Here is a 26,113-nt window from a genome sequence, read left to right as displayed (position 1 = left end):
TCAGTTTTGATAAGGGAGTGACTAAAGTGTTATTTCAAGGTATTATGTGAGAACAAATATATTTTATATTCCAGTTAAACTTCATTTACATGACAATGTGGAGAAGTTTCATGTTTTAGAAAACTTAATTACCAAGAAAACTATAGGTTCCCTCTGTATAATAAAATTAACATATACAAATCACATGACATACTTCTGAATACTTTAATAAATCTTACAAATTACTAATTTATAGTTTTCTTAACTATAAAAAAATAGTAGAATAAAGTAGAACAAAGTAGAATAGTAGAATAAAGAAGTAGAATAAAGAGGTATAAAGTTGTACAATAGTCTTTTGGAGAAAAAAATACCAATAAAAGGCTATCATCATTTCTCCCAAAGAATTTTCTCACGTCATTACACAACTATCATCTTTCCTGTTGTTATGCACTATATTTCACCTCTTCCAAATGTTTTTCCTTTTGCTCTTTATACATATTTTAACATCTGATTGGGATGTGGCTTACAATGGTAACTAGAATGTTTTTGCTTTTTAGTAGTATATAAAATAATATCTATAAACAAAGGTATGTAAGATTTGACATAACACAGCAAATTACCTGATTAAAACCCCCCCCCAAAATATTATATATAACAAACTCACAACTTTCTACTACCTTGACATCCTTGTCAGTTTCAAACCTCATTCCAATTTCGTGTTCAATTTATTCATAATGTGTTTGGCTTCTTCTGTAAACTACGTTCTCAAAGGTTTTCTAATGTTTGACAGTTGAAGTAAGTCTAGCACATGCGCACGAAACCTGATTCATCAACATTTTAATGATCTAACAATCAAGTCCAGTATTCCCTAGGATATAAAATACAAGTATAAAACAATGAGAGAAAACTACTCAGAAAAACAAAAACCAAGACTTCTGTAATTACCAGACAGGTCTGCTGTAGTACTTGAAGTAGGCAAGTAAGTAAATGTAAGAATCCTAAAAAACTGTTAAGTATATTAATAAGTATCTTAGAAGAGGCCTTATCAGAGAGCCAGCATTATTATAAGGATAATCAGTCTACTCTACTGGGTTGGCCAAAAAGTTCGTTCGCCTTTTTCCCCGTAAGATGGCTCCAGTAACACTTAGTTGTCTACTTCATTTGAAACAATTCTGTTAGACTGCATTGTGACAGCTGTCATATCAGCGTGCATCTAAAAAAATTTATCAAAATTGGTGAATTTTTGGATAGCCATTTTAATATTGAAGATGGAAGAAAACACGCGACACTTCTGGCATATTATGCTTTTATTATTTCAAGAAAGGTAAAAATGCAAGTGAAACATAAAAAACGATCTGTTCAGTGTATGGAGAAGGCGCTGTGAGTGACTGTATATGTCAGAAGTGGCTTGAGAGGTTTCGTGCTGGAGATTTCTCACTGGACAATGCTACACCACGTGGGAGACAGCAACATACTCAGAATATCCAAGTCAATAAAGTTATTGGTGGAAATGAAAAATGTATCTTTTATTTTATGGAAAAAACCATACAGACTTTTTGGCCAACCCAATACTTAGAAATAGAACACCTTTATTCATAAGGTACAGAACATACGATGGTGAATTTCACCAAACTGGCACTGTAAAACAGTTCAGAGAATGTTCAGAAGTGAGATCCTTATGACACTGAAATAATTACTCTGGAGTGTTGTATCTGTTCATTGGTTTTTTTTTTCTTTTTGATCTTGTTTTGGTTTTTCAAATGCCATAGAAAAGGAAGATCCTGGAGACCTTATGTAATATATCAAAAGAGACCTACCTCCTTCTAGGTCCCTCAGTGTGCTTGTTAATTCCTTAGTGGAATTAAGGTCCAAATCCGTATTGCCATTACCTAGCCACTCTCCCAACACCTTCGGCGAAAGATCCCTTCAGAGGTACCACCTCAACCCCACCTGTTGAGATCCTTAATAATTTCAGTGCTCTGAAGTTACTTGGGACCTCTCAGCTTCCACTGCACTGAAACTTCACATAAGAGCGGATTCTCAGCCTGTTCTTCCTTAGCACCAACTGTCCCCTTTTCCCAAATCATTTCCCCCCTCTTTCCTGTAAATCCCTTAAGGCTGCATGCTCTGAGGCCCCATCTGGAACTGTTAGCCTCTCAAACCCTTTCTGTTAAGCTGTTTCTTCTGGCTTACTGCTCAGCCCTTCTCTCACTACAGACATCCCTCTCAGTTTGTTCTATAAGCATCCTGATACCCCCAGGCTATTAAAAAGCTTCTTTATGTCCTATCTCCTCCTCCACACTCCAGACTTAACTCTAATCACCTTTTCTGTGAAAACTGTTCATTCTTCTTTCCTCAGAGATAATGATGCTTCCTATCTTACAGCCCCATGTTGTGACTTCCAGCCCATCTCTCCTTTACTTTGCACTTCGTATAAAAACTACCCCTTCTCTTTGATCCTCATCCCACTAGTGGTTTTCGATCTGTACTAACCTTAGAAACCTCTTCAAGGATAATTCTCTTTTTACGGTTTTGACACCACAGTCTCATCTGCTGAATATCTGCTCTTTCAAGTATTGCTTCTTTTCCTTATATTTTAAATCTCTCCTTAAACTTACATAAAAGAAAAATACACAGAAAACCAACCCTGGCTCTATTTCTTTAACTATTTTACTACCCTTTTCTCTTCCCATCAAAGCTTCCTGAAAGAATAAGCTACACATCTCCACTACTCATTGGCACCTCCAACCTGCTGGTACTGAATTGGCACTTCCCAGGGTCAGAAGCTACCCTGTTCCAAACATATCAGGAACACCTGGTCTTTTTCTCAGGTAAAATCTCTGAACAAACATCACTCCAGGGTTTCCATGACCATACTCACTCTGGCTTCTCCTTCTACCTATGAGCTCCTAAGAGGCCTCTCTTCCTTCCCTCAGCCTCCATGGGGCTCTCCAAAACTGGGTCAGTCTCTTCTAACTCTACATGTGCTCCCAGTGCGGTCGCATGAACAGACAAGACTTAACCCACTACTACCTATGTGCCCACCCTCAACCACTCCCTACCACAGAACATCTCTACCAGCACCTCAGAGTGAAATATTCCAAACCCAACACATCCAGCCACCTTGTCACCAAAGCTGCTGTGCCTCTGGGGGTCCCCACCTCATATGAAGCCATCCAAACAGGGAGACTTAAGAATCATCTTGGACCTATGTTCAATGGCTCACTACATTTTGTAAACGCCACTGTTTACACACTTTTCATATATTTTATTTCCTTTCTACCTCTGGGGTCATTTTAGTGTAGGTGCCAAGAACTTCTCCAAATTTTCACAACTACCTCACAGCCGATCTCTGCCGTCTCATTCTCTTCTAGTACATCGGCCGCGTGACCCCCAAACTTCTGAAAGTCCAGATCCCAGCAGGTTACTTACTCCCTTGTGTAAGATCCTTCAATGGCATTCCACAGCCTACAGGACAAAATCTAAAACCCTTGCATGCCCTAAAGACCTTTTGTGATGTGGCCTCTGCTAACCTTCCAAGCTCATCTGCACTTTCCTCACATTCTCCTATCCATCAACACTATTCTCACACTTGCTGATATCTTGCACATGCTTCTTTCCTTTGCTTGGAAGGTGTTCCGCTTGCCCATCAAACTTAATAACATCTGTTCACCCTGATATTACTCAGCTTCAACATATTTCCGTTCTGCACCCTCCCAGATGCCGCAAGGCATTCCTTCCTTTCTGCTCTTATGCACATCTCTACTATGCTATTTATGTCAGTATTTCACTATTATTCTTTCTCTCCTATTGGACTGGACGTTCCCCAAAGGGAGAAATTTTGTCTTTGTGTTGTTACTGTTGAATAGGTGTCTATTATTAGCACCTATTACAATGCCCGGCACAAATCAGTTTTAAAACATTTACCAAGTGGATTTTCATGCACTGCAGGTCCCATTCTTTCTTACTCCCGTGCCTTCTAATGTAAGATAGAATAGAATACCATGAACTCCCACTATAAATTGCAGTGAATTAAGGTGGGGTGAGGGGAGAGTTAATCTACTCTCTTAGGGAAAAAATATCCTAGTTTCTTACTGGTGAATGGTGGAACCTGCCCTTTGATTTAAATGTAGACAGGGAGTTACAGTTCAAGCTGCAGCACTTTGTCATTCAACAAACAGAGTTACTAAACAGGAGGACCACAAAGTAAGCCAGGAAAGTCAGCAAATAGGATGACTTTGAATAAAAATGTATTTTATTAAAACTTATGGGGAAAGTGAAATTTAAAAGTTAGGGGTTAGCCTAGGTATTACTAGAGTCCAGTGCTGGTGACTGATCCTACTGTTAGGCAAATGTCCCAAAATGAAATAAAGAGAACTGGTTACACAATTTCATCTATAAATATTACAGTCAGCAAGAACACTTACCAATACAAATAAATAATTTTAGATTATAAATTTTAGGGGTATTTAAATGTGGCTATTCAAATAAAACTTATGTTAAAATGGGGATCATTTATACATAATTCCTAAAAGTAGAATTACTATAGAGCCAGATATTCTATAACTAATCAGAGTTCAGAGCCAAGAATAGCTGAATTACTGACTCACAACGCATAGTCATTTTCATTATGTTTAAAAAATAACTAAGGCAGCATTTGTTTGCAAAACATAAGGAGTTTAAACTAAGTTTTTCTAGCGTCCTTTGCCAAAAATGTCAGTGTATCTTGCCTAGCTCCTTCGTATTTGTGCTTCCTACCTCTTCTACACCAGATACTGTAGTTAGTGCTCTCACTGCAGCCCTTATTCTGTAGCCTTATTTTCTTAAAAGCCGCCCTAACAGTGTTACCTGGAGCTAGGTACAGCATTATTATTCCTCCTTTCATCAAGAGAATTCTCCAGGGCACATCTATCCATGACTCCTCCCCTTAGGGCCTAGATGGGAAGCTAGGAGAAGTATCTTTTGATACCCAAAACACTATTTTAATGCTCCACTCAGCATTATGGCATTGGACCAATCTGTACAATTTTGAGAGTTCCAACTATGAGATATCTTATATTATTTGGTAATGTAATATAAATTCCAGAAAATTAACTCCATTTAACACTGAACACAAAAATTGAATTTAGCAGTTCTATACATGATACTTTAATAATTTTAACTGTGTGGAAGAACCCACTAGAGAATTGTTGGAAATGTGATCATCATATATAGGAAAGCAGGGATTACTATTATTCTAAAAATGTTAAAATTTTATAGTATCCAAATTAGTTAACAACAACAAAAAACCCAGTGAAATACTTATCAAAATGATCGTTTTATTATAAAGTGTCACTCACCATCCCCAGCAGGAAGTCCTCTCTCCTTTTTTTCATCACATTTGTTGCATTCACTGAAGTAAAGCAGCAGGAACATATCCAAGAGTACCCAAATCAAGGAGGTGGCTAGGACCACCTTGCAATATGCAAATTTTCTCATGGCACTTTAAGTCAAATGCAAAATTTTAAAATATATATATATATAAATATACAAAGATCATGAAAACATTTCCAATCCAGTTTCATCAGAAATCACATTCATAACCTAGAGAGAGAAAAAGAAAAAAATAGATTTAAAAATTCAGAATGTATAAAATCGTAAGAGCAATATGCCTATCAAATTTTACTATCAAGAATATATTTATAAATCAGACTTAGAAAAATATTTGTAAAATACATAAAAATTAACAATATTAAAGAATATACAAATAACTCCTACAAATCAATATACAACAACCCAACAGGAAAATAAGTAAAGGATGTAATAGGCACTTGGCAGAAAATAAACCTCACTAGCCAGTAAACATGTACAAACGTGCTCAACTCACTGTAATTAGGAAAATGCAAATTAAAACAGCAGCGAGCTACTACCTCCTATCCATCACACACATGAGACTTAACTGCCTTCTGTTCAATTACTATATTAAATGCTAAGACAGAGCTAAGCCATTGACTGCCACAGGAGTTTAAGAAACCAGTGATTCCCAGTCCCTTCCAACCACTCACATCCAGTTCCCAAGGCCCAGAGATTTTTTAAAAAGACTTATTTTTAGAGAGGCAAAGGGAGAAAAAGAGGGAGAGAAACATCAATGTGTGGTTGTCTCCTACCATGGACCTGGGCCCACAACCAGGCATGTGCCCTGAACTGGGAATCAAACTGGCGACCCTTTGGTTCACAGGCCGGCACTCAATCCACTGAGCCACACCAGCCAGGGCCCAAGGCCCAAAGATTAGTATCAGTTCTCCTAGGCATGTGTATGATAGCAGTTTACTGGGCTAATTCTTGTCCCTCTGTCTCACTGAATCCCATTCCAAAAATGCCACAGTCACCAGCCATTCAGAAACAGACTCATGGAAATTATATTGGAAATAAAAAGGGTATCATAAGATCTGAGACCTAGTGTTGGCTCTGGCAGTAATTTTATAGACTTCCCCGATCTTTAGTTTCTATTTCCCACCCACATCCCACACCCCTATCTGTTAAAATAATGAAAAAATGACTTGAGGAACTATCACCAAATTTGGAAAGTCATTTGGGGTAGTTTGACTAGAAACATCTCTGGCACATGAGTTTATCTTGGGAAACTCTGGGGCAGTCCGGGAGTCCTCACCGACTCATCCACTGAGCAGCTGACTGCAAGGCTCAAAGGCCTGTGTCACTGCTGATTGGGAGTGACTGGCCAAGACTGGCCAAGCGCCTTCAGAATAGGTGTGCATTCAGAGGAGGTGGACGGAGGAAACACACACTTCGCTCAGAAGGACCTTGCCGATGTTCAATGATGCAGCCCCTTACAAGGGCAACTTTATGTAGCAAGTTCCAAGGCAGGCAGCACAGATGTGTTTCCCTGAAAAATTCAGGACAGGCCAGAGAATTTATCTACAAAAAAGACAAAGTGGAGAAATGGGAACCCTCATGCACTGTTGGTGGGACTGCAAATTGGCACAACCACTATGGAAAGCAGTATGGAGGTTCGTCAAAAAATTAAAAGTGGAACTGCTTTATGACCCAGCAATTCCACTTCTGGGTACATATTCGGAGAAACCCAGACCACTAAATCGAAATGAGGTAAGCATCCCTGTGTTCACTGCAGCGTTATTTTGAAGAGCCAAGATGAGAGCAACCCAAGTACTCCTCAGCAGACAAGTGGATAAAAAAGTTGTGGTACATATATACAATGGAATAGTACTCGGCCATAAAAATAATGAAATGTTACCATTTGCCACAGCGTGAATGGACCCAGAGGGTATTATGCTAAGTGAAATAAGTCAGATAAAGACAAATAATGTGATTTCACTTAAACGCAGAATCTAAAGAACAAAAGAACAAACAAAACAAGAACAGACTCAGGTACAGAAACCAAACTGGTAGTTGCCGGAGGGGAGGGGCTTTCGGAGGTTGGGTGATAAGGGTGAAGGGATTAAACACAAACTAGTGGTTACAAAACAGTCACGGGATGTAAAGTATGGCATAGCCCCTATAGTCAATAATACTGTAATAACTAAATGTGGCGCCAGGTGGGTACTTGAAGGATCAGTGGGATCACTTGGTAAATTATGATTATCTAACCACTCAAAGAAAAAGATACAATAGTTATTGCCAACATCCCAAGGTAGGTGCATAGCGATGTAAAAAACACCCCCAAAAGTACTAAGGGAGCCCTGGCCAGGCTGCTCAGTTGGTTAGAGTGTCTTCGTGCGCGAAAAAGGTTGCGGGTTCGATTCCTGATCCCAGGTCAGAGCAAGTGTCAGAGGCAATCGACCAATGTTTCTCTCTCACATCAATGTTTCTCTCTTTCTCTACCTCTCTGAAATCAATGAGTATGTCCTCCGGTGAGGGTTCAAAAAGAAATACTAAGGGATACTTCAAATCTAAAGTATTATTTATGCTAATCTCCCTGGGGACTTTGATCTCTTGCCTATATTCCTCTTCATCAAACCTATACTCCCTGACTGCAGTGAGAACAGCGATGCTACTATCATATTTTTGCTTCAAAATCAGACTTACTCAACATCTGATATTGTGTCACACACGATAAGCAACTACTGATAACTATGGTAACTAGGGTAAAGGGAGGCTCAAAATCATTAGAATGCACAGTGTCATGGAACAACAGTTCTCTCCAGAGAAGCTAGATATGCATAAATTTATATTCTGAGCTACCTCATATGAAAGCTTCCTCATGATCATTGGCAAAGCAAACAGACTGATTGCCAGTGCGATATCTGGGATTCAAATGTGGCTTTCTTTATCTTCTCTAAAATCTGCTATGTGTGTGTGTTTTTTTAAAGGCTTATAGGCCAGAATACTTAAATGTAAATCTTTAGATTCTGCACTCACTCCTATTTAATTTTTCTAAGATTCCAAAGTTGAAGGTGAAATGCAGTGGGGGTATGGGTGTTTGAGAGAAGAGGGATATGGAGAATGCAGGAGGTACACGGGAAAAAGTAAAGGAAATAGCAAAAATTTTAGAGACCCTGGATTAGGCAAAGATTCCTTAGGAAAAAACCCCAACAAATTGTAAAAAGATCGATAAAACAGCCTTTATAATTAAAAGCTTCTGTTCTTCAAAACACACTGTTATGAATATAAAAAATCACAGTTTTAAAGAAAATATTTACAAAGTACATATCTAATAAATGACATATATAAAGTATATAACGAACTTTCAAAATAAAAAAAATTCTAATAAAATGGGAAAAAAGTTTGAACCAAAAGAGCAATGCAGATGGCAAATGAGCCAACAAAATGTTCAAAATCATTAACTATTCAAAACTGCAAATTAAAGCCACAATGAAACACCACTATGCACTGATACAAATTATCTAAAAGAAAAAAGGAAAATAGCAAGTGCTGGCAAGGAACTGGTGCAACTGGAACTCTAATACATTGCAGTGGGAATGCAAAATGATACAGCCAACCTGGGAAACAGTTTGGCAGTATCTTCCCTGAGAAATCAGCAATCCCATTCCTAGCTTTTACTGAAAGGAAAGAAAAACATGTGTCTATACAAAGACCTACACAAATCTTTATAGCAGCTTGATCATAATCTTTAATATGTGGAAATATTCCAAATGCCCATCACTTGAAAGGATAAACAAATTGTGGTGCATCTATATAGTGAACTACTACCCAGCACACCAGCAATAAAAAAGAACAAACTCTTGATCGGCACGCAATAATACGAATGAATCTCAAAAGCATTATCTCAAAAGTGAAAGTACTCAGTCGCAAAGGGCTGCATACCATATTATATGATTCCATTTGTATGGCATCCTGGCAAAGGCAAAGCTATGCAGACACACATTAGATCAGTAGTTACCCGGGGCTGGGGAGAAAGTAGGGGGACTGTACTCAAAGAGGTATGAAGGAATTTGTGATAATGAAAACATTCCGTATCTTGTTTGTGATGGTAAGACTATGTCCATTTGTCTAAACATAGAAAACTATACCTAAAAAGCTGAATATTACAGTGTATAATAAATTCAACCTCAATATACTAAAAAACAGATAAATATGGGGGTGGGTAAAATTGTATATTTTCTCAAATGACACATTCTATAATTTATCTTGGAAGTCACTAAAAGTTTTGTTCAACCACAATAGATTAAAAGCTTCCATTTGAAATGCATTTAACTGTTTATTTTAAGTTATAAAAGTCAGAATTAATGTCAAAATGCAATGATCAATTAAATCAATAAACTTCTGATCCTACTTACCTGTGATATGCCAAGTTTTCCCAAAGATTGATCAGCAATTTCTAGGGCTAAATAATTATTTTCCCCTATCCATCACATTTCTAGCCAAGGCTCTCCATAAATTTCAAGCCCTAAGAAGAGTCTCAGCTCAATAGAACCTTTAGGAGAAAATGAAAGCTCCATTCTCCTGGACCTAAAGCTTTATTTTAGACTTTAGGGTACATTGAGGAGCTCATCTCCCCTCTCCTAACACCACCATATTCTGGAGGCTTCCAGTCACGAGAGTGGATAGTTACATATGGTACTGTCACCCACAAGCACCTCAAAATTACAACTAAAATACAAAACCATCATTCAGGAACACCTGAAATCTTGGTGAACAGAAGTCCTATAACTAAGGATACAAAGAAGCAGCAGCCACACACAGTGATCAATTATACATTACTGGAAGGAGAGGGGTGGCGACATGAAATGAACTGGTCCTATGCCCATGTGTGGATGATAAAAATCAGAAGGTGTATCTTGGCTGCGAGGCCCTACCCTGAGGAGCAAGGGGTCCTACTCTAACATCAGGCCCTCCAGGCCCAGGGTTCCAGTGTCAGAAAGAGAAGTCCCCATGACTTCTGGCTGTGAAAACCAGTGGGGTTACAGCTGAGGGAGGAGGACGACTTCTGGAGTCCCAGGTATTCCTCTTAAAGGGCCCATGCATGGACTTGGATGCACTTACTCTGAGCCCCAGTGCTGGGGCAGCAGCTTGAAAGATGCCAGGAACATATGAGGAGGAACTGAACTGGCTGGCTCTGAGTAAGGGCTAGAGGGGCAGCTTTCTCCCAGACAGAAGCCTTTGATCCTTTACCAGCCCTCCCCTCACAGACAGGCAGACAGGTGCCACATCTGAGTCTCCATCAACCTGGTTAACACTGTCCACCCTGCCCTGTGATTCCCTGAGACCCCACCCCACCCAACTCCCAGGCCCACCCAAGCCATTTCCAGTGGAATACCCAAACAAACGGCCTGTCTTGGCTCATACCTCAAACTTTGCTAAAATCTCTCAAAGGTTCACGAGCTCCAAACAAGCAGGATCTTGTTTTACCCAATTTCTATCCAATACAACATGGATAGATACACCATGTTTTAGGAAATAAACCAGCTTCTTCCCAAAATTAATCTATAAATTTAATACAACTTTTTTTATTGAGGCAAAACTATAAATTAATATAATTCTAACCAACACACAAATGAAGCTTTGGGAAATGGGTTTATTTTAAAGCAGAAGAACCTATAGCCACGTGGGACTCAGAGGCAAACCCGCACTTATGCGGAACACTGGAAAGGCACTATACCAAGTCAGAGTTGAAAACCGGTGCAGGGACAAACGCCTTTCCACATGGTGAAACATGGTTTAGGTCTCACCTTATACCAGCAACAAAAGTAAATCTGTGAACACAAAATAACTGCAGCCACAGTTGTTAAAACAAAGTAGCAACTATTTTTGGCCTATTACCTAGTGGCTATGGTAAGAATGGCTACTGTACCTTAAATTTCAATATTATAGTCTCCACTTCCTATAAAGTATGTAGGCCAACATTTCTGCCACTGCCTTTGGGTCGATTATTAAAATTTAGCACTGAGAAGACTCATTCACTAGCAAAACCCAATTTTCAGGTATTAGTATATTCTTATTCTACCCGAGTTAATGACAAAAATTTAGCAAAAACCAAATGCAAAACCCCTGTACAAAATGATGTTCCCATTCCATACAAATGTAGATCTTTCCTAACTCCACTTCTCAAGTGTTACCCCCAGTTCAGAGCTTAGGGGAATAGACTTATCATTTGGGATACTAATAGTATTGACTCCTACAACATTTATTGGCTCATATTTCAATATAGAGCATTCAATGTTTGGTATCCTAAGTGGAATGTCACTTTCTAAAGTAATAAGCTGACTTAATTTCTAGCAATACCTTTAAAAGGTTTGTATATTTTTTTCTAGTTATAAAGTACAATTATATATGCTCAGTGCAAAGAACTTGGCAAGCACAGAAGTACAGACACAAAACCATCTATAAATCCTAATAGTTAAAACTACTACTACCAATGGGTTAAGTGTTCTTTCATTCAGGATAGAAATGTTATGTTTTAATGCAAATCTGTCATATCTATTTTGCCTTATTTTTTATCTTAAAAGCACTTATCAGGAAGAGAAGAAAGGGATGGGTGTGACTATAAAGGATTAGTGGAGGAGATCTTCATGGTGATGCTGCATTTCAATTTTTTTTAAAAATATATGTTCAACAGTCCTTTCTAACCCTCCTGCTACCCCAAGCACCGAACATCATGTCTTAGGTAGTACCAAATGTCTTAATGGTCACTTCAAAACAGCCCTGATATTCATAAAGCTATGTGAAAATGCCACATAGTCTTACATTTAAAGAATAGACATAAAGTGGGTATAAACTAAGGTGGCTCCCTGCCTCATCATGCTGACTTTTGCTCTCCCTGCCCTCCCCAAAGGGCTTTTCTGGTAACAGACTCAGCCCCCTGGCCACATGACAGTCAGATGACCCGGCCAGGCCAACCACAGGACCTCATCCCGTGGTTTCTCGAGTCGCAGAGCTGGAAGCCTGTGCATGTAGGACAGCAATCTGTGACCCTGCCTGACACACAGAGCCCACCGGAAGTCCAAGAGAATGAGGACAAGCCGAGACACAGAGAACAAGCAGCAGAGCGTCCTCATGGTGACCAAATCCCCGGCTCTTTCTTGGCTTTTGTGAGCACCCAGGAATCCTCCTATTAATCCCCTTTTCTGCATAAGAGAGTTTTTATTGGGTTCCTGAGACAACCAGAATGCCTGGGACAAGAGGGGTAGGAAGTGGAACTTGAAGGGCAAGGGTGTCAAACTCATTTTCACTGGGGGCCACATCAGCCTCGCGGTTGCCTTCGAAGGGCTGAAGGTAATTTTAGGACTGTATAGCTGTAACTACTCCTTAACGAGGGGCAAGGAGCTCGGTGCTGACGCCGGGTAGAGACAAGGTGCCAGCTGGATAAAACAAGGTGGAGGGCCGGATTCTGCTTGTGGGCCTTGTGTTGGCCACCTGTGTTGTTGGTGAAATTAGGCAGGTTCTGGTCCACTGATGAGACTCCCCTCTACCAGTCATAAACAATTATACGTAATAAGACAGACTACATTACTTGAATTACAAAATTCCCTAAATTACAAAACATATGAAATATCTTATGTATAAAACTCACCATAGAAATAAAGTTCAGCCCTGACTGGTGTGGCTCAGCAGACTGAGTGCTGGCCTGTGAAACAAAGGGTCACTGGTTCAATTCCCAGTCAGGGCACATGCCTGGTTGTGGGCCAGGTACTCAGTAGGGGGCACGTGAGAGGCAACCACACACTGATGTTTCTCTCCCTCCTTCTCTCCTCCCTTCCCCTCTCTCTAAAAATAAATAAAATCCTTTTTAAAAAAGGAAAAGAAAGAAAGGATCGCAACACAACACCTATCCACCAGCCACTGAAAAATAAAGAACATCACCTTGCATGTTCCCTCTCCAATCCACTTCTTCCCTAGCTCTCCAATGGCAACCTCTATTCTAAACTTATTCTATCTTTTTCTGATAGTTTTACCTCACTGGTATCCTTAACAATGCCTTGTTTACATTTGTTTCTGAACTGCTTATAAATATAAAAATCCGAGACTTGCTTTTCCCCCAACACTGTGTTCCTGAGATCCACCCATATGTTGCATATGGTTGTAGTTAATTCATTTTCACTACTGAATAGTATTCCATCGGCTAAGCATACCACAGTTTATCTATTCTACTCTTAATGGATATTTGGTTCTTTATAGGCTTCTGTTATTACAAGCAGTACTGCTGTGAATATTCCTGAACATACTTCCTGGTACACGTGGAAATCCAGTAGTATCTTGGTACTCGTTGTTAATTCATTCCGGAACTTGAGATGAGTGCCAAAACTGATGAATACCAAAACCAACTCAAACAAGTTCTAGCAAGTGCCATGAGTCCCGAGCAAGCACGGAGCGCTGAAACATTTTTTCTCGTCAAAATGCAATGAGTACAGGGGTTGGTGAGTTCTGAAGCTGATTAGTACTGAGGTATGACTGTGTATTTATTTACGTCAGGGGTCAGTAAATGTCTTCTGCGAAAGGTCAGATGGTAAATATTTCAGGCTCTGAGAGACATCTCTGTTGCAACCACTGAACTCTGGTACCACATAAGCAGCGTAAATGATGTGTAAACAAGTTAATGTAACAATATTTCAACAGAACTTTATTTACAGGCACTGGAATTTGATTGTCATGTAATTTTTACATCACAAATTATAAAATATTACTTAAAATTTTTAACCACTTAAAAATGTTGAAAAACCTTAACTGTGAGCCCTGATTTAGAGTATATCCTTAGGGGTATTAGGTCATAGGGTATGCATATTTTAAACATGACCAACTATGACTGATTTGTTTTCCCAGGTGGTTGAAGTAAAACAAAATGAGAGCTCTGGATGTGTTATATCTGTGGCAACACTTAGTGATGTCAAACTTTTTTTTCTTTGACAATCCGGTGGGAGTGTAATTGGTATCTTCATGTATTTTTTTTTCCTTTTGATTGATTTATTGGGGTGGCACTGGTTACAAAATTATGTAGGTCTCAGTGCACAATTCTACAACACCTCATGTGTACACTGTGTTGTGTGTTCACCACCCCAAGTCTCCGTCCATCACCTTTTATCCCCCAAACCCTCCTCCCCACAGCAATGACACTCTTGTCTGTGTCCATGAGGTTTTTCTTTTATATATTTTTTGCCCTATCCCTCTACACCCCAGCCCCCAGTTATGCACTTTAATTTGCATTTCCCCACCATCTCTGACTTTACTGGGCATTCTATTTATTCTGCCTATTTAAGTCTAGTTCACTTTTCTACTAAGTGGGTTGTTTTGTCTTTTTCCTATTGGTTTGTAAAGCTTTCTCTACAATCTGGATTATAATCTTGTGTTAGTACAAGTATCTTTCCCCAGTTTAAAGCTTCTCTTCCTAATAAGAGCTGTCCTTTATGGTTCACATTTTCTAAGTCTTAAATTCTCTATCTAGAAACTATTTTAAAGTTTCACACTTCAGCTTTAAGTAGAGATTCAGTGTCATTTTCTTCCATGTGGCTAACCAACTGCTGCAGGACTATTTACGGAAAGGTCACCCTTTCCCTAATGGTGTGCGATGCCAGCTTTGTCACCGACGGCGTGTCCAGGGTTCTCCACTCAGTTCCATGGGTCCAGCTATCTCCACACCACATGGAGGTCAATTATTATCGCTTTACAACAATTCCTGATATATGGTAAAGCAAGCCTTTTCACCTTTCTCTACTTCTTGAGGAACGCCTTGGCTAATCTTGACCTACTTGCCTTCCTTAGCAATAATGACCATTTAAAAATGACCACTACAAAAGAAATTAGTAGTTAAAACTGTCTACTATGATGATGGTGGACAATTCTACTATTCTGAGAAAATAAATTTAAAAAATCAGAAGGATCAGTTTTAAAGAGCTGGTGCTAAGGAAAGAATTAAACTCAATCTTAATAGTTAAGTTCAAAAAATGTTTTTCAAAACATCATTTACAAAATAACTTCTATGTCTACTATACTGTGTTCCTTAAAAAAGTTTCAGGACTTTAGAGTCACAACTAACTACTGTCTCTCTGGATTACTAGCTGAGTCCTGGCCAACTGTGTGCTTGATGCCGTGTCAGACGCTGTGCATGGCACAAGCAGAAAGCCAGTGATCCGCACCGCAGGAGCTCTTATCTCACCGTTAATCACCAGTCTGAGACACGCCATTCATATTATAAGAGAGACATCAGTACAGGAAACTTGGCAGGAAGAAGACATCCGGATAGGGAAGTTTCTAAACAGGTTTTATCAGAAGGCAGTAGAAGATACTAAACTTTTTAGTGCAAGGTTTTCTGTAAAGTAAAATTTTTCTATAGTTGTTTTCTGTCTCTCCTCTACCTAAAACCCCTTAGGGCTTCCCCTTGTACCTCTGTTTTCTTACCGTTTCCTGCAGGACCCAAACCTGGGCGTCCTCACTGCAGAAAGTCTGCGCTGAAATAAGTTGGGGGAATGTCATATGCTCTCTTTGCCCTGGAAGATTCATACTGTATATTATCGCAGTGAAGTTTCTATGAAGTTCTGCAATAAGGAAACCTACTTAACTTTATTAACACCAAGCTTCTCATTTCCAAGCATGGAACTTTTCCCATATACTTCGTCTTTCTTTTTGGTCTAATATAAAGCAGGTTTCAAATGGCAAAAAATAAAGTGGTAGAAATTGGCTTCAAATTCTGAAATCAGGCAATTTTTAAACTATGGGTTATTTTATTTTTGCAAAACTGGCATATCTGTAAGTCTGCAAATTCTGTAAAAAAGAGATCCATTCTGTTTAAAAGTTCCTCACGAGGAAGGCCTTCATGAAGTGAAGGTTAATTTTGTCTAATATCTTGATCTGTTTTAAGTTCATATTTCTGTTTTGTTCCTTGACATAACATACACCTGGATAGAACACAAATGGTTTTGGACAAAAATGGGAAATCCCAAAGTCACCATTATATAAACCCATAAAAGAAAATAATCTACAAACTCCCCCTTCAGAGAAGTGAAATTTGTCAACTATTTCTTCTATCAATTATTTTGCTAAGTTTAGAATATCATATTCTAAAGAATATATCGGCACTAAACACTACACTCAGTGAGTGCAACATCATTTCAGGTAGGATACTGTGAGGAAGGAGTTAACACAGCAGGTCTCTTTTACTCAGTCCTTGCTAATCTCTGGGGGGAATGCCTGGAGCCATAGCAACGAAAGCTGGCCAAACTCTGAGAACTAAACTCCTGAAACGTTCACAGTCACTGGTTAAGGATATCAGAGGCAGTGGGTCAGGATGGACCAGGATGTTAGCATTGCTTAAAGGAATCATCAAGATTTATGATGTGTACCTGTCATCTTTTCTGGGTTCTAAGTTTCAGTTACCAGGGCTGGCCATATGGCAGAAATGCGCCTGTGTAATAAGCTTCCTATAAGAACTCGGGACTGAACACTCATGTGCTTCTACAAGGAGAGACATGTACGTGTATCTATCATTCACAGCTAGAGAGGAAATTAGGTCCATGTAATTCTCGTAGTGGAAAGACTTATAAGTCTATGCTAGATTTCTCTAGCATTTCTCTAGCACCTATACATATCTTTTTCCTTCTGTTCCTGCATTGTAACCTTTGCTGTAATAAACCTTAACCTTGAGTACAACATTACGCTGAGGTGTATGAGTCCTTCCAGCAAATCAAACTAGTGGGCAATCACGAGATCCGCAAAACAAACACCACTAAAGAATTTTGTTGGCCATTACCTACTTCTCTCATTTTCCAGAAGCTAAATGATCATAATCACAATCTCCTTAAATGAATAAATCAGTGTGTAGGATAAAAGTTAACACAGGCCCTGGCTGGGTATCTCAGTTGGTTAGAGCATTGTCCCGATTTGCCAAGGTTGCAGGCTCGATCCCCAGTCAGGGCACATACAAGAATCAACCAATGAAGGCAGAAATAAGTGGAACAACAAAACTGATCTCTCTCTTAAAATAAAAGTTAACACAGTAGACCTGAGACTGCTATCCTTAGAAAGACCTGGTTGCAAGGCTGGCCCTTGACTGGCATCTGGGAACTTGAATAATAAACAGTTCCCAATTCGGATATAAAACTTACCCTAAATGATAAGTGTGCCTCACTGTGCCTAAATTGTCTGTACAAACAGTATGATTTATGCAAAACACCAGCTTTCCTTCTTGGAGCCTGAAGTTTTTATACATGTTGGGCAGAGGATGCCTCCATCACACACCCTAATAAAAACGCTGGCAATGAGTCTAATGACTTTCCCTAGTTGATGCCGCTTCACATGCGCTGTCACAATTCACTGCTGGAGGACTAAGGCACATCCTGAGGGACTCCACTGGGAGAGGACTCTTTGGAAGCTTGTGCCTGGTTTCCTCCAGTCATCACCCCCAGCACTTTTTCCTTTGTTAATACTGCTTTGCATCCTTTTGATGTAATAAATCTTAGCCATTATTATGACTTGAGCCAATCACTGAACCTGAGGGCTCAACCTTGGGAAGTCCCTACACAATCAGCATATTGAAACAGGAGTGAGTGTTTATTACTGTATTTTTCAGACTATAAGATGCACTCCCCTCCCCAAATTTGGGAGGAAAATGGGGGTGTGTCCTATAGTCCGAATGTAGCTTACCTGGCCCACTGGAAGGGGGGCAGGGGAGGGGCAGTGGAACGGGTTTTTTTTTTTTTTTTTCCTATTTTCCTCTAAAACCTAGGCACGTCTTATGGTCCGGTGAGTCTTATAGTCCGAAAAATACGGTAGATCAAATGCTGAAATTAAAATTTGGGTTCAAATTTCAATTCTAACACATATTAGTTACATGATCCTATAAACATGGGCCTCTTCATTCCTCTAAATACAAAAACATACCCACCTTATAGTCCCATGATACAAAATTAAATGGGTAATACACAACACACTCAGATGCCACAGTACACAGTAATATTGAATAGTATTTCTAGAGGCGCTTTCTTAGATGGAGTGAAAATCTGGGAACCTCTTATATTTGTACTGATGCAATGAGAACTCAACCGTTGGGAGTACTGAAAAGAGATGAACTTCAACCAGTATCTTCAACACTGGCTCTATAGTGATCACTAGTCCACCTGACAGGATTATTGGGTGAAGTCAAGCAGGTTAAACCTTATATAATCAGTGTCTTTTTATTTCTGAACCTGTTCTTCATTTAACCTTCAAATTAACCTCTCTAATGAGAAGTAAATGCACTATTTAATTAGTACTGGCCTATCCTTGGTAGTTACATTTCTCAAATTACTAAAATGGAATTTTAGGACAAACCATTTTCTTGTGTGTACATGAGATATAAAGTCCAATCAACAAAAGTTTGAAACCTCTGGAGCTGTAAGAACCAACCCCAATGTAAAAAAAGTGGAACCCTGAAGTCATTCATTCCTGGCTACCAACTTACCCCAAAGTGGTTTTTCAAATGAATTCATATCCCAAATCCATATGTCCCACATCTCCTGTTAAAAAATAAATTTCCTATAATCAGATTTTACGGAATAACTCTGTCCTCCCCCCTTAGCCCAGTCCCCTACTCCATTGGACAATAGGCCAACTGCCACTGCCCAGTGCTGAGCACAGTACCTGGCACACAACGTGTTCAGTTAATGTTTACTTATGAATGAGTGAGTCAACGAATAAAGTACTACCAGAACCAACACCAAGCTCAATGGGAATTGAGCCTCCTCTTATAAATCTATGAGGATATCAACTTGCCAGATTAGCAAGCCAGACACATAAACAGCAGGTGTGGCAGGTATTGTTTGCTCCTTATCCCACCCTCAGACACTACGTTTTTCAAGGCACTGGACCTCCAAATGAACTCAAATGATCATTCTTCTAGCCAGTGCACATGACCAAATTTCAACCAATGGACCTAAGGGGGTATCTGTTGGGAAGCATTCAGGAAACGTTATGCTCCCTCATAGAGATGCTGAAGGAGAAACTAGACTTTTCCACCTCTGGATATTGTTTGTGCAGGATACATAGAAGTGCTGCAGCCATCCTGAGGTCATGGGAGAAACTAACATGCTGAGGATGGCCAACTGAAAACATGGAAAGCGCATGGGGCCTTGATGGTATCATGGAGTCACCGAGCAGACAAACCCTGAAATCTCCTATTGTCTGTACTTCTTGTTAGGTGAGTTGATACAGCCTGCATTGTTTCGTTAATTCTGCTACTATAGTCAAAAACATCCCAATATACCACTCTGCAACCTACCATTACTGATTTAGATAGGCATGTACTCTGAAGAAAAAAAAATGATTTGTGAATCAGTGGAGAATCCAAATTAAGGAGTCTACTTTTAGAAGAGATATGCAAAGCAGCAGAATTTTGGTGAAAATTTAATAGCTACGAACTAGAACTTGGTACATAACATGCCCATCTTAGACACAGCATTAATCTATCACAATCACATATCCCTACTTCATTCAAACTTTAAGTATCAAACATGTGCAAGACACTATGCCAAGTAATCTGATGTACATAACTATGAAGAAGACCTAGGTCCCTGTCCTCAACAAGCTTGCAGTTTAGGGGAGAGAAAACAAGGCAAGTTTGTGTGGCACTTTACAGTTTAAAAAATGCTTTTGTGTCTTTGCACCAGGTGCCAAGTTGTAAGAAGCTATGTGCACAAAGGAGAGGAGGTGGTAGGCAGAGCGACTGGGGAACTGATTTGAGTTATAAAAAGGCAAGAGGATATTTAAAGTAGACCAAACTGTGAGCTAAAATAAGGAGGCAGGAAAATGCAGGGCCTGTCTAGGGACAGCAAACAGAAAGCCTGAGAGAGACTGCTGAGGGGTGAGTTCAGAACAGGGCGAATCTCAACTCCGGCTCTAAGGAGTTTGAAGAGCAATGGTCATGGGAAGTTCACCCATGTTTTTACTTTTATCACTTCAATATAAATGCCAAATATCACAACAGAGCACTGTGGTTTCAGTATTCAGACACTAGGAAATATATTGCCACCAGCCACAATGGAAAACCCAGGGGTCTTGGGGAGCAGTTTCTGGCAAGAAAAGCATCAGGCAGGAACCTCCTCAAGGCCAGGGACCTATGCTATTTTCTGGCCATGGAACCCCCAAGTCTCCAAGGTTTTGTTCTGTATTTTTGCCCAAAACACCTACTTTAGCCCTGAATTCTAACGCTGCCCTCTTCCCCTCAAATTATCACTCTCCTTTTTACCACCTTCTGAACAAATAGTCTTATTCTGTCCGTAATTTCTTAACTCCTCTACTCGGTGTAGTCTACTTTCACCTCATGGAAACTGTCTGTTGATGAAGTCATTGTGATGTCCTACCTACCAACACCAATCACTTTCTCTGGCTCTTTCCACTTGATATCTCAGCCTACTAAATTATTTTTGAAATATGCATGCTATAAATAAAATATAACCTCTTCTTGTCTTGGCTCCCAGGGTCATTTCCTGTTCTTCGACTACTCTGATCAGGCGTCAGTCTTCTTTTCCAGCTCATCCCACTCTGCCTTGGATCTGCTTCAGGTGCCTGACACTCTACACACCCTCCTTAGAAATTTGCCAGTTGTAAAGCTTCACCCACCACGAGCCCCTCCAGCATGGGAATTATATTTTTCATACTTGAGCCCTAAAAACCTATGAATTATCTGAAGACAGCAGAAACATAAACAAAACAGGATCTCCACCCCAACATCATTCTTTATAGTTTCCTAATGTTTACTTTCTATTCTAGTACCAAACACTAATTTACACCATAATGTATGTTAATCCGTTTATTATCTTGTAAGCTTCATGAGTCCAGAGACTTCATTTTGTTTAATTCTATTACTACAACACCTGGAACAGTACCTGACATATGGCAGAAGAGTTTAACAATTATTTGTTAAATGAATACAAAGTACCAGAAAACAATACCATGTAAGAAGGAATAAAGGTAACTGAAATTAAAGCATTTTAAAGTTGCTGAGTTTAGGTATAGGGTAGAAATACTTACTTAGACCTTTTAAGATTAAATATTATTAAAAACTTAAAGGTAACAACCAATTAAGTAAAGACAATTTCCTTTGAAAAAGGAAAAAAGGAGTTGAAAAAAGGAGGAATAAGAAAATCAATTCACAAGAAAATGAGAAGGAAATTGAAACTCAGAAAAACCACATATATAGAAAGCACACAAAGAACGGGACTAAATTTCAAAACATAAGTATCCATTAAAAGATAAAATCTCAGACTGGATCTTTTAAAATAAAAGCTATATGCTATTTATGAGACAAACACGAAACACATAAGGATTCAGAAAAGTTAAAAGTGAAATCAACCTCACCAAGGAAAACACAGATGGCAAATAAGCATATGAGAAGATACTCCATGGCATATGTCATCAGGAAAATGCAGATTAAAACAATAAAATACCATTACACACCTATTAGAAGAGCCAAACCCGGAACACTGACAGCACCAAAAGCTTGTGCGGAGCTATTTCTTCTCCGACAAGAACTCTCATCCACTGCTGGCGAGAATCACAACGGTACAGGCACTTTGGAAGACAGCTTGGCAGTTTCTCACAAATGTATACAAACGCTTACCATCCCATCCTGCAACCATGTTCCTTGATATCTACCCAAGGGAGCTGAAAACTTATGTCCACATAAAAACCTGCACATGGATGTTTACAGTAACTTTATTCTTATGGCCAAAACTTGGAAGCAACCAAGGAGTCCTTCAGTAGGTGAATGGACAGACTGTGGTACATCCAGGCAATGAAATATTATTCAGCATTAAAAGGAAATGAGCTATGCCCTAATCGGTGTGGCTCAGCTGGTTGGGCGTTATCCCACAAAGGGCTGCCAGTTCAATTCCCGGTGAGGACACAAGTCTGGGTTGCAGGTTCAGTCCCCAGATGGGGCACATGCAGGACGCAACCAATTGATAGGAACTGTAAATGCGTAGGTGGAAAGAAGCCAATCTGGAAAGGCTACATACTGTATGATCCCAACTATATGACGCTCCAGAACAGGCACGACTATGGTGACAATGAAAAGATCAGTGGTAGTCGGGGTAGTGGTCAGAATAAGTAAGCAGAGCAAAGAGGATTTTTAGTGAAAATACACTGTATGGTATTATAATGATGGCTATATGTCGTTATACATTGGTCTAAACCCCATGAATGTGCAACACCAAGAGTGACCCTTGGGAAAACTATGGACTGAGTGATTATGATATGTCATTGTAGGATTATCCTTGATTAAAAGAAAAAGACGTGCCACTCTGGTGAGTAATACTTATAATGGCAGTGGCTATGCATGTATGGGGTCAAAAAGTATATGGGAAATCTCTGTACCTTACTCACAATTTTATTCTAAAGAACAGTCTTTTTAAAAAGTGAAAGTATGGGAGACTTACACATAGGTGGAATAGCATATACTAGACTAACCCACCTACGAACAATGATTGTAAACTCTGGTCAAAATATAAACACAGCTATTTGAACGCACTGAAAAGCAACCAAAAGGCAGAAACTAGAGAGAAGCCACCTTTTGAAAGAGTGGAACTGTACTAGGGGAGATTTCCCTGCATATGCTTGCTGAGGGTGGGTACCAGCCTGAATTGTTCAGAGTAGCTGAAACTCAAGAAGGAAGTCACAATCTTATTGGGTTGAGACACCAAAGGATGAAGTTTGGAGTTAGCAAACAAAAAATGGGGAGGGAAATCCTAGAAAATAGGAAACTGCAAAATACATGTTTATAAACTCTTCTACAGTCCTTAGCTGAGCTTTGAAGCATACAACAAAGGAGAGAGTCCAGGGCCCCAAAGGCAATAGCTAGATGCTTGAAAGAACTGAACAAAGATATCAGCTGTTGCCCAAATGCAGGGAAAACAGAGTTTGGAGTTTAAGTCTAGTGAGGTAACTGCCTGCTAGAACAACAAAGAATCAACACACATCTACCACAGTTTCCAGTTTACCATAAAAAATTACTAGACAGGAAAATAAACAGGAAAATGAGATCCACAGTCAAGGAAGAAAGCACTCAACACCTCCAGAACACAAGGTGATCCTGGCGCTGGAATTAGGTGAGGGCAACAAAGCAGCTACTGTAAATGCGTTCGAGAACTTGACTAAGTAAGAGAGGGGGCTCTCGCCAGCCAAATAAATACTATAAAAAGGAACCATATAGGACCAGGAACACCACAAAAATACACAGTCTGAAGTGGAAAATTCACCTGGCAAGTTTAACAGCAGATTACAGACCACTTAAAAAACTGATCAAAAACATATGATCCAATCTACAGATTTGATGGAAAAGAAAAAATCTTTAACGAACAGAGAGCCTCAATGAGCAATGATACAATACCATTAAGTTTAACACGTGGGAAACTGGAGTCCCAAAAGGAGAGCAAAGAAACTTATGCAGAAAAGTATATGTAAAAATAACAGCTGAAAATGTCCATTACTTGAAGAAAAAATAAAACTGCAAATCTAAAAGTCCACTGAATCCTAAGCAAGATAAATACAAAGAAAATCACACCTAGGGCACATAATTATTCAAATTGCTGAATGCTAAAGATACGGAGAAAATCATGAAAACAACATATAATATAGAGAGAAAAACGGCTGACTTCTCATTACCTAAAACAAAGACATGTTCAGGTAAAGCAAGCCAAAACAGCCCATCTCTCAGACCTGGGCTAGAAGAAAGGCTAAAGGAAGTTATTTAGACAGAAGGGAAATGACACCAGATGAAAATTCAAATCTGTGAAAAGAAATGAAGATTTCAATAAGTATAAAGGGTAGTCTTTTAATTTCTTAAAAGAACTAATTAAAACAAAACTTATAACTTTGTAAGGTAAAGTTTATTAATATAAAGATGTGATACATAGTTGCAAGGAACTTAAATTTTATGTGAAATAGTACAACTCAGGGCTCATTAATGATAATTAAAACAAAAACAAAAGAATTCCTGGTAAACTAGAAACAGGAATGAACTTTGTTAACCTGATAAAGGCTATATGCCTTAAATCTACAGTAAACAAAACATTATACACACTAGTGACATGTCGGAAGTGTAACTGCAAGACCAGTTCAAAAGTCCTATCCTGTTTCTAAGAAGACACTGAGTTGCCTTTCAGAGGCAACAGACTAAAACCTCAAGTGAACAAAGCATGGGCGGAGGAGGGAATGCTGGCCTCCAATTGCCTGAGGAACCAAAGTTTAGCCACTACCCTCCTCCTGCTCCCACTCCACCCCTCCCGGTCATGGAACCAAATAACCAGGACATGAGTGAAACTTGAACACCAGAACCCTTTCAGGAGTGAAGGGTCCCTCATGCAGGAAGATAGGGTCCTAAAACCCCTTATCACGTCTTACCATAAATGGCCACGTTCCAAAGCTCTCCAATCAAAAACTGGACGGCCAGTGCTTCCACATGCCAACCTGTTCCCCCTAACCCTCAATCTTTGCCTTTAAAAACCTTGATTAAAAGCCATCAGGAAGTTTGGGTTTTAAGCAATAGCTTCCTTGGTGCTCTGCAAAAAAAATACCGGGTAGCTTTAATTTCTTCACTGCAAACCTCAGAGCTCAGTGCATAAGGCAGGTGGTTCCTGGCTCAGTTTGGTAACAGAAGTATTCCCTTTAAAGTCAAAAAAAAAAAAGGAAAAAAGGCCTTCCTGTCAAGAATGTACTAGAAGTCCTATGCTGAACAGTAAAACAAGAAAAAGAAACAAATTTAAGAACCAGAAAGAAAAAAAAAAAGAAGTAATAGAAAATCCAATAAAAACAATCAGAACTAATGAGAAATTTTAGCAAGGTTGCTGGATACAAGATCAACATGCAAAATTCAACAGAATTCTTTTCCTACAGTAAAGAAGCAAATTCTCTTAGTATTGATCTACTCTAACACAGTTCCGATCAAAATCTCAATGTAAATTTTTATTGAACATAAAGTTTTATAGAACTTAAAACAGATCCTAAAAATCACATGGAAGAGCAAAGCCAGGAAACCGAATATAATTTTGAACAATAAGGTGAAAGAACTGTGTCTACCATATATCGAGCTTGGTCATTAAGTCAGTGTGATAAATGGGCAAAGACAGATTAAAAGACCGACGAAACTGAGAATCCAGAGTCAGACCCGGATGAATATATGACAGACATGGTACTACAAATCAGTGTGAAAAGGATGGGCTATTTAAAAAATGTTTATCCATATGGAAGAATAAAATAAAATTCCTACTTCACACCATACAAAACACCAATTCCAGGTGGATTAAAGATTCATGGATATAAATCTCTCAAATTTTTAAATACAAGATAGGCAAATATCTTTGAGTAAGGAAGAATTTCGTAAACAATAATCAAAATGCACAAACCATAAAGGAAAAAATGAGTAATTTCCAGCTTAATTGAAAATTAAAATTTTAATACAAGCAAAGACATCACAGAGTTAAACGATAAGTCAAAGACTCGAGGACACTATCCACAACAGAAACAGTCACCAAAAATTAGTATCGGAATGTGTAAAAACGTCTCCAAATTAAAACAAACAAGAACATACACAAAAAATGACTGAAAGGAGTGAATGGACAAATAAAAATAGCCAATGAACATATAAAAATAGGCTCAACTGCAGCAGGATTCAGGGAAATGAAGCTGACCTCATCAGATTGGCAAGAAACACAAGTGTTAGTAAGAAATAAACAAATAAGACATATATAATGTTCCA

The 26,113-nt window shown here is 39.1% G+C and overlaps 1 protein-coding gene across 4 annotated transcripts in view; it reads right to left on the bottom strand.

The window, feature by feature from the left end:
- GALNT1 (polypeptide N-acetylgalactosaminyltransferase 1) overlaps positions 1-26,113 on the bottom strand; it is a 122,838-nt gene that overhangs the window by 60,537 nt on the left and 36,188 nt on the right. For 3 of the 4 annotated variants that reach the window (XM_053913455.2, XM_053913453.1, XM_053913454.1), the window contains exon 2: positions 5,319-5,562. In XM_053913455.2, the coding sequence (XP_053769430.1) occupies positions 5,319-5,457 (139 nt within the window). In that variant the 5' untranslated portion in view covers positions 5,458-5,562. Of the gene's footprint in view, positions 1-5,318; positions 5,563-18,823; positions 18,879-26,113 lie in introns of all 4 variants that reach the window. The other variant, XM_071219541.1, reaches the window with a different exon arrangement.

This window comes from Desmodus rotundus, chromosome 10 (genome assembly GCF_022682495.2).
Source record: "Desmodus rotundus isolate HL8 chromosome 10, HLdesRot8A.1, whole genome shotgun sequence".
Taxonomy (NCBI): domain Eukaryota; kingdom Metazoa; phylum Chordata; class Mammalia; order Chiroptera; family Phyllostomidae; genus Desmodus; species Desmodus rotundus.
This window is presented reverse-complemented; position numbering and strand designations above follow the sequence as displayed.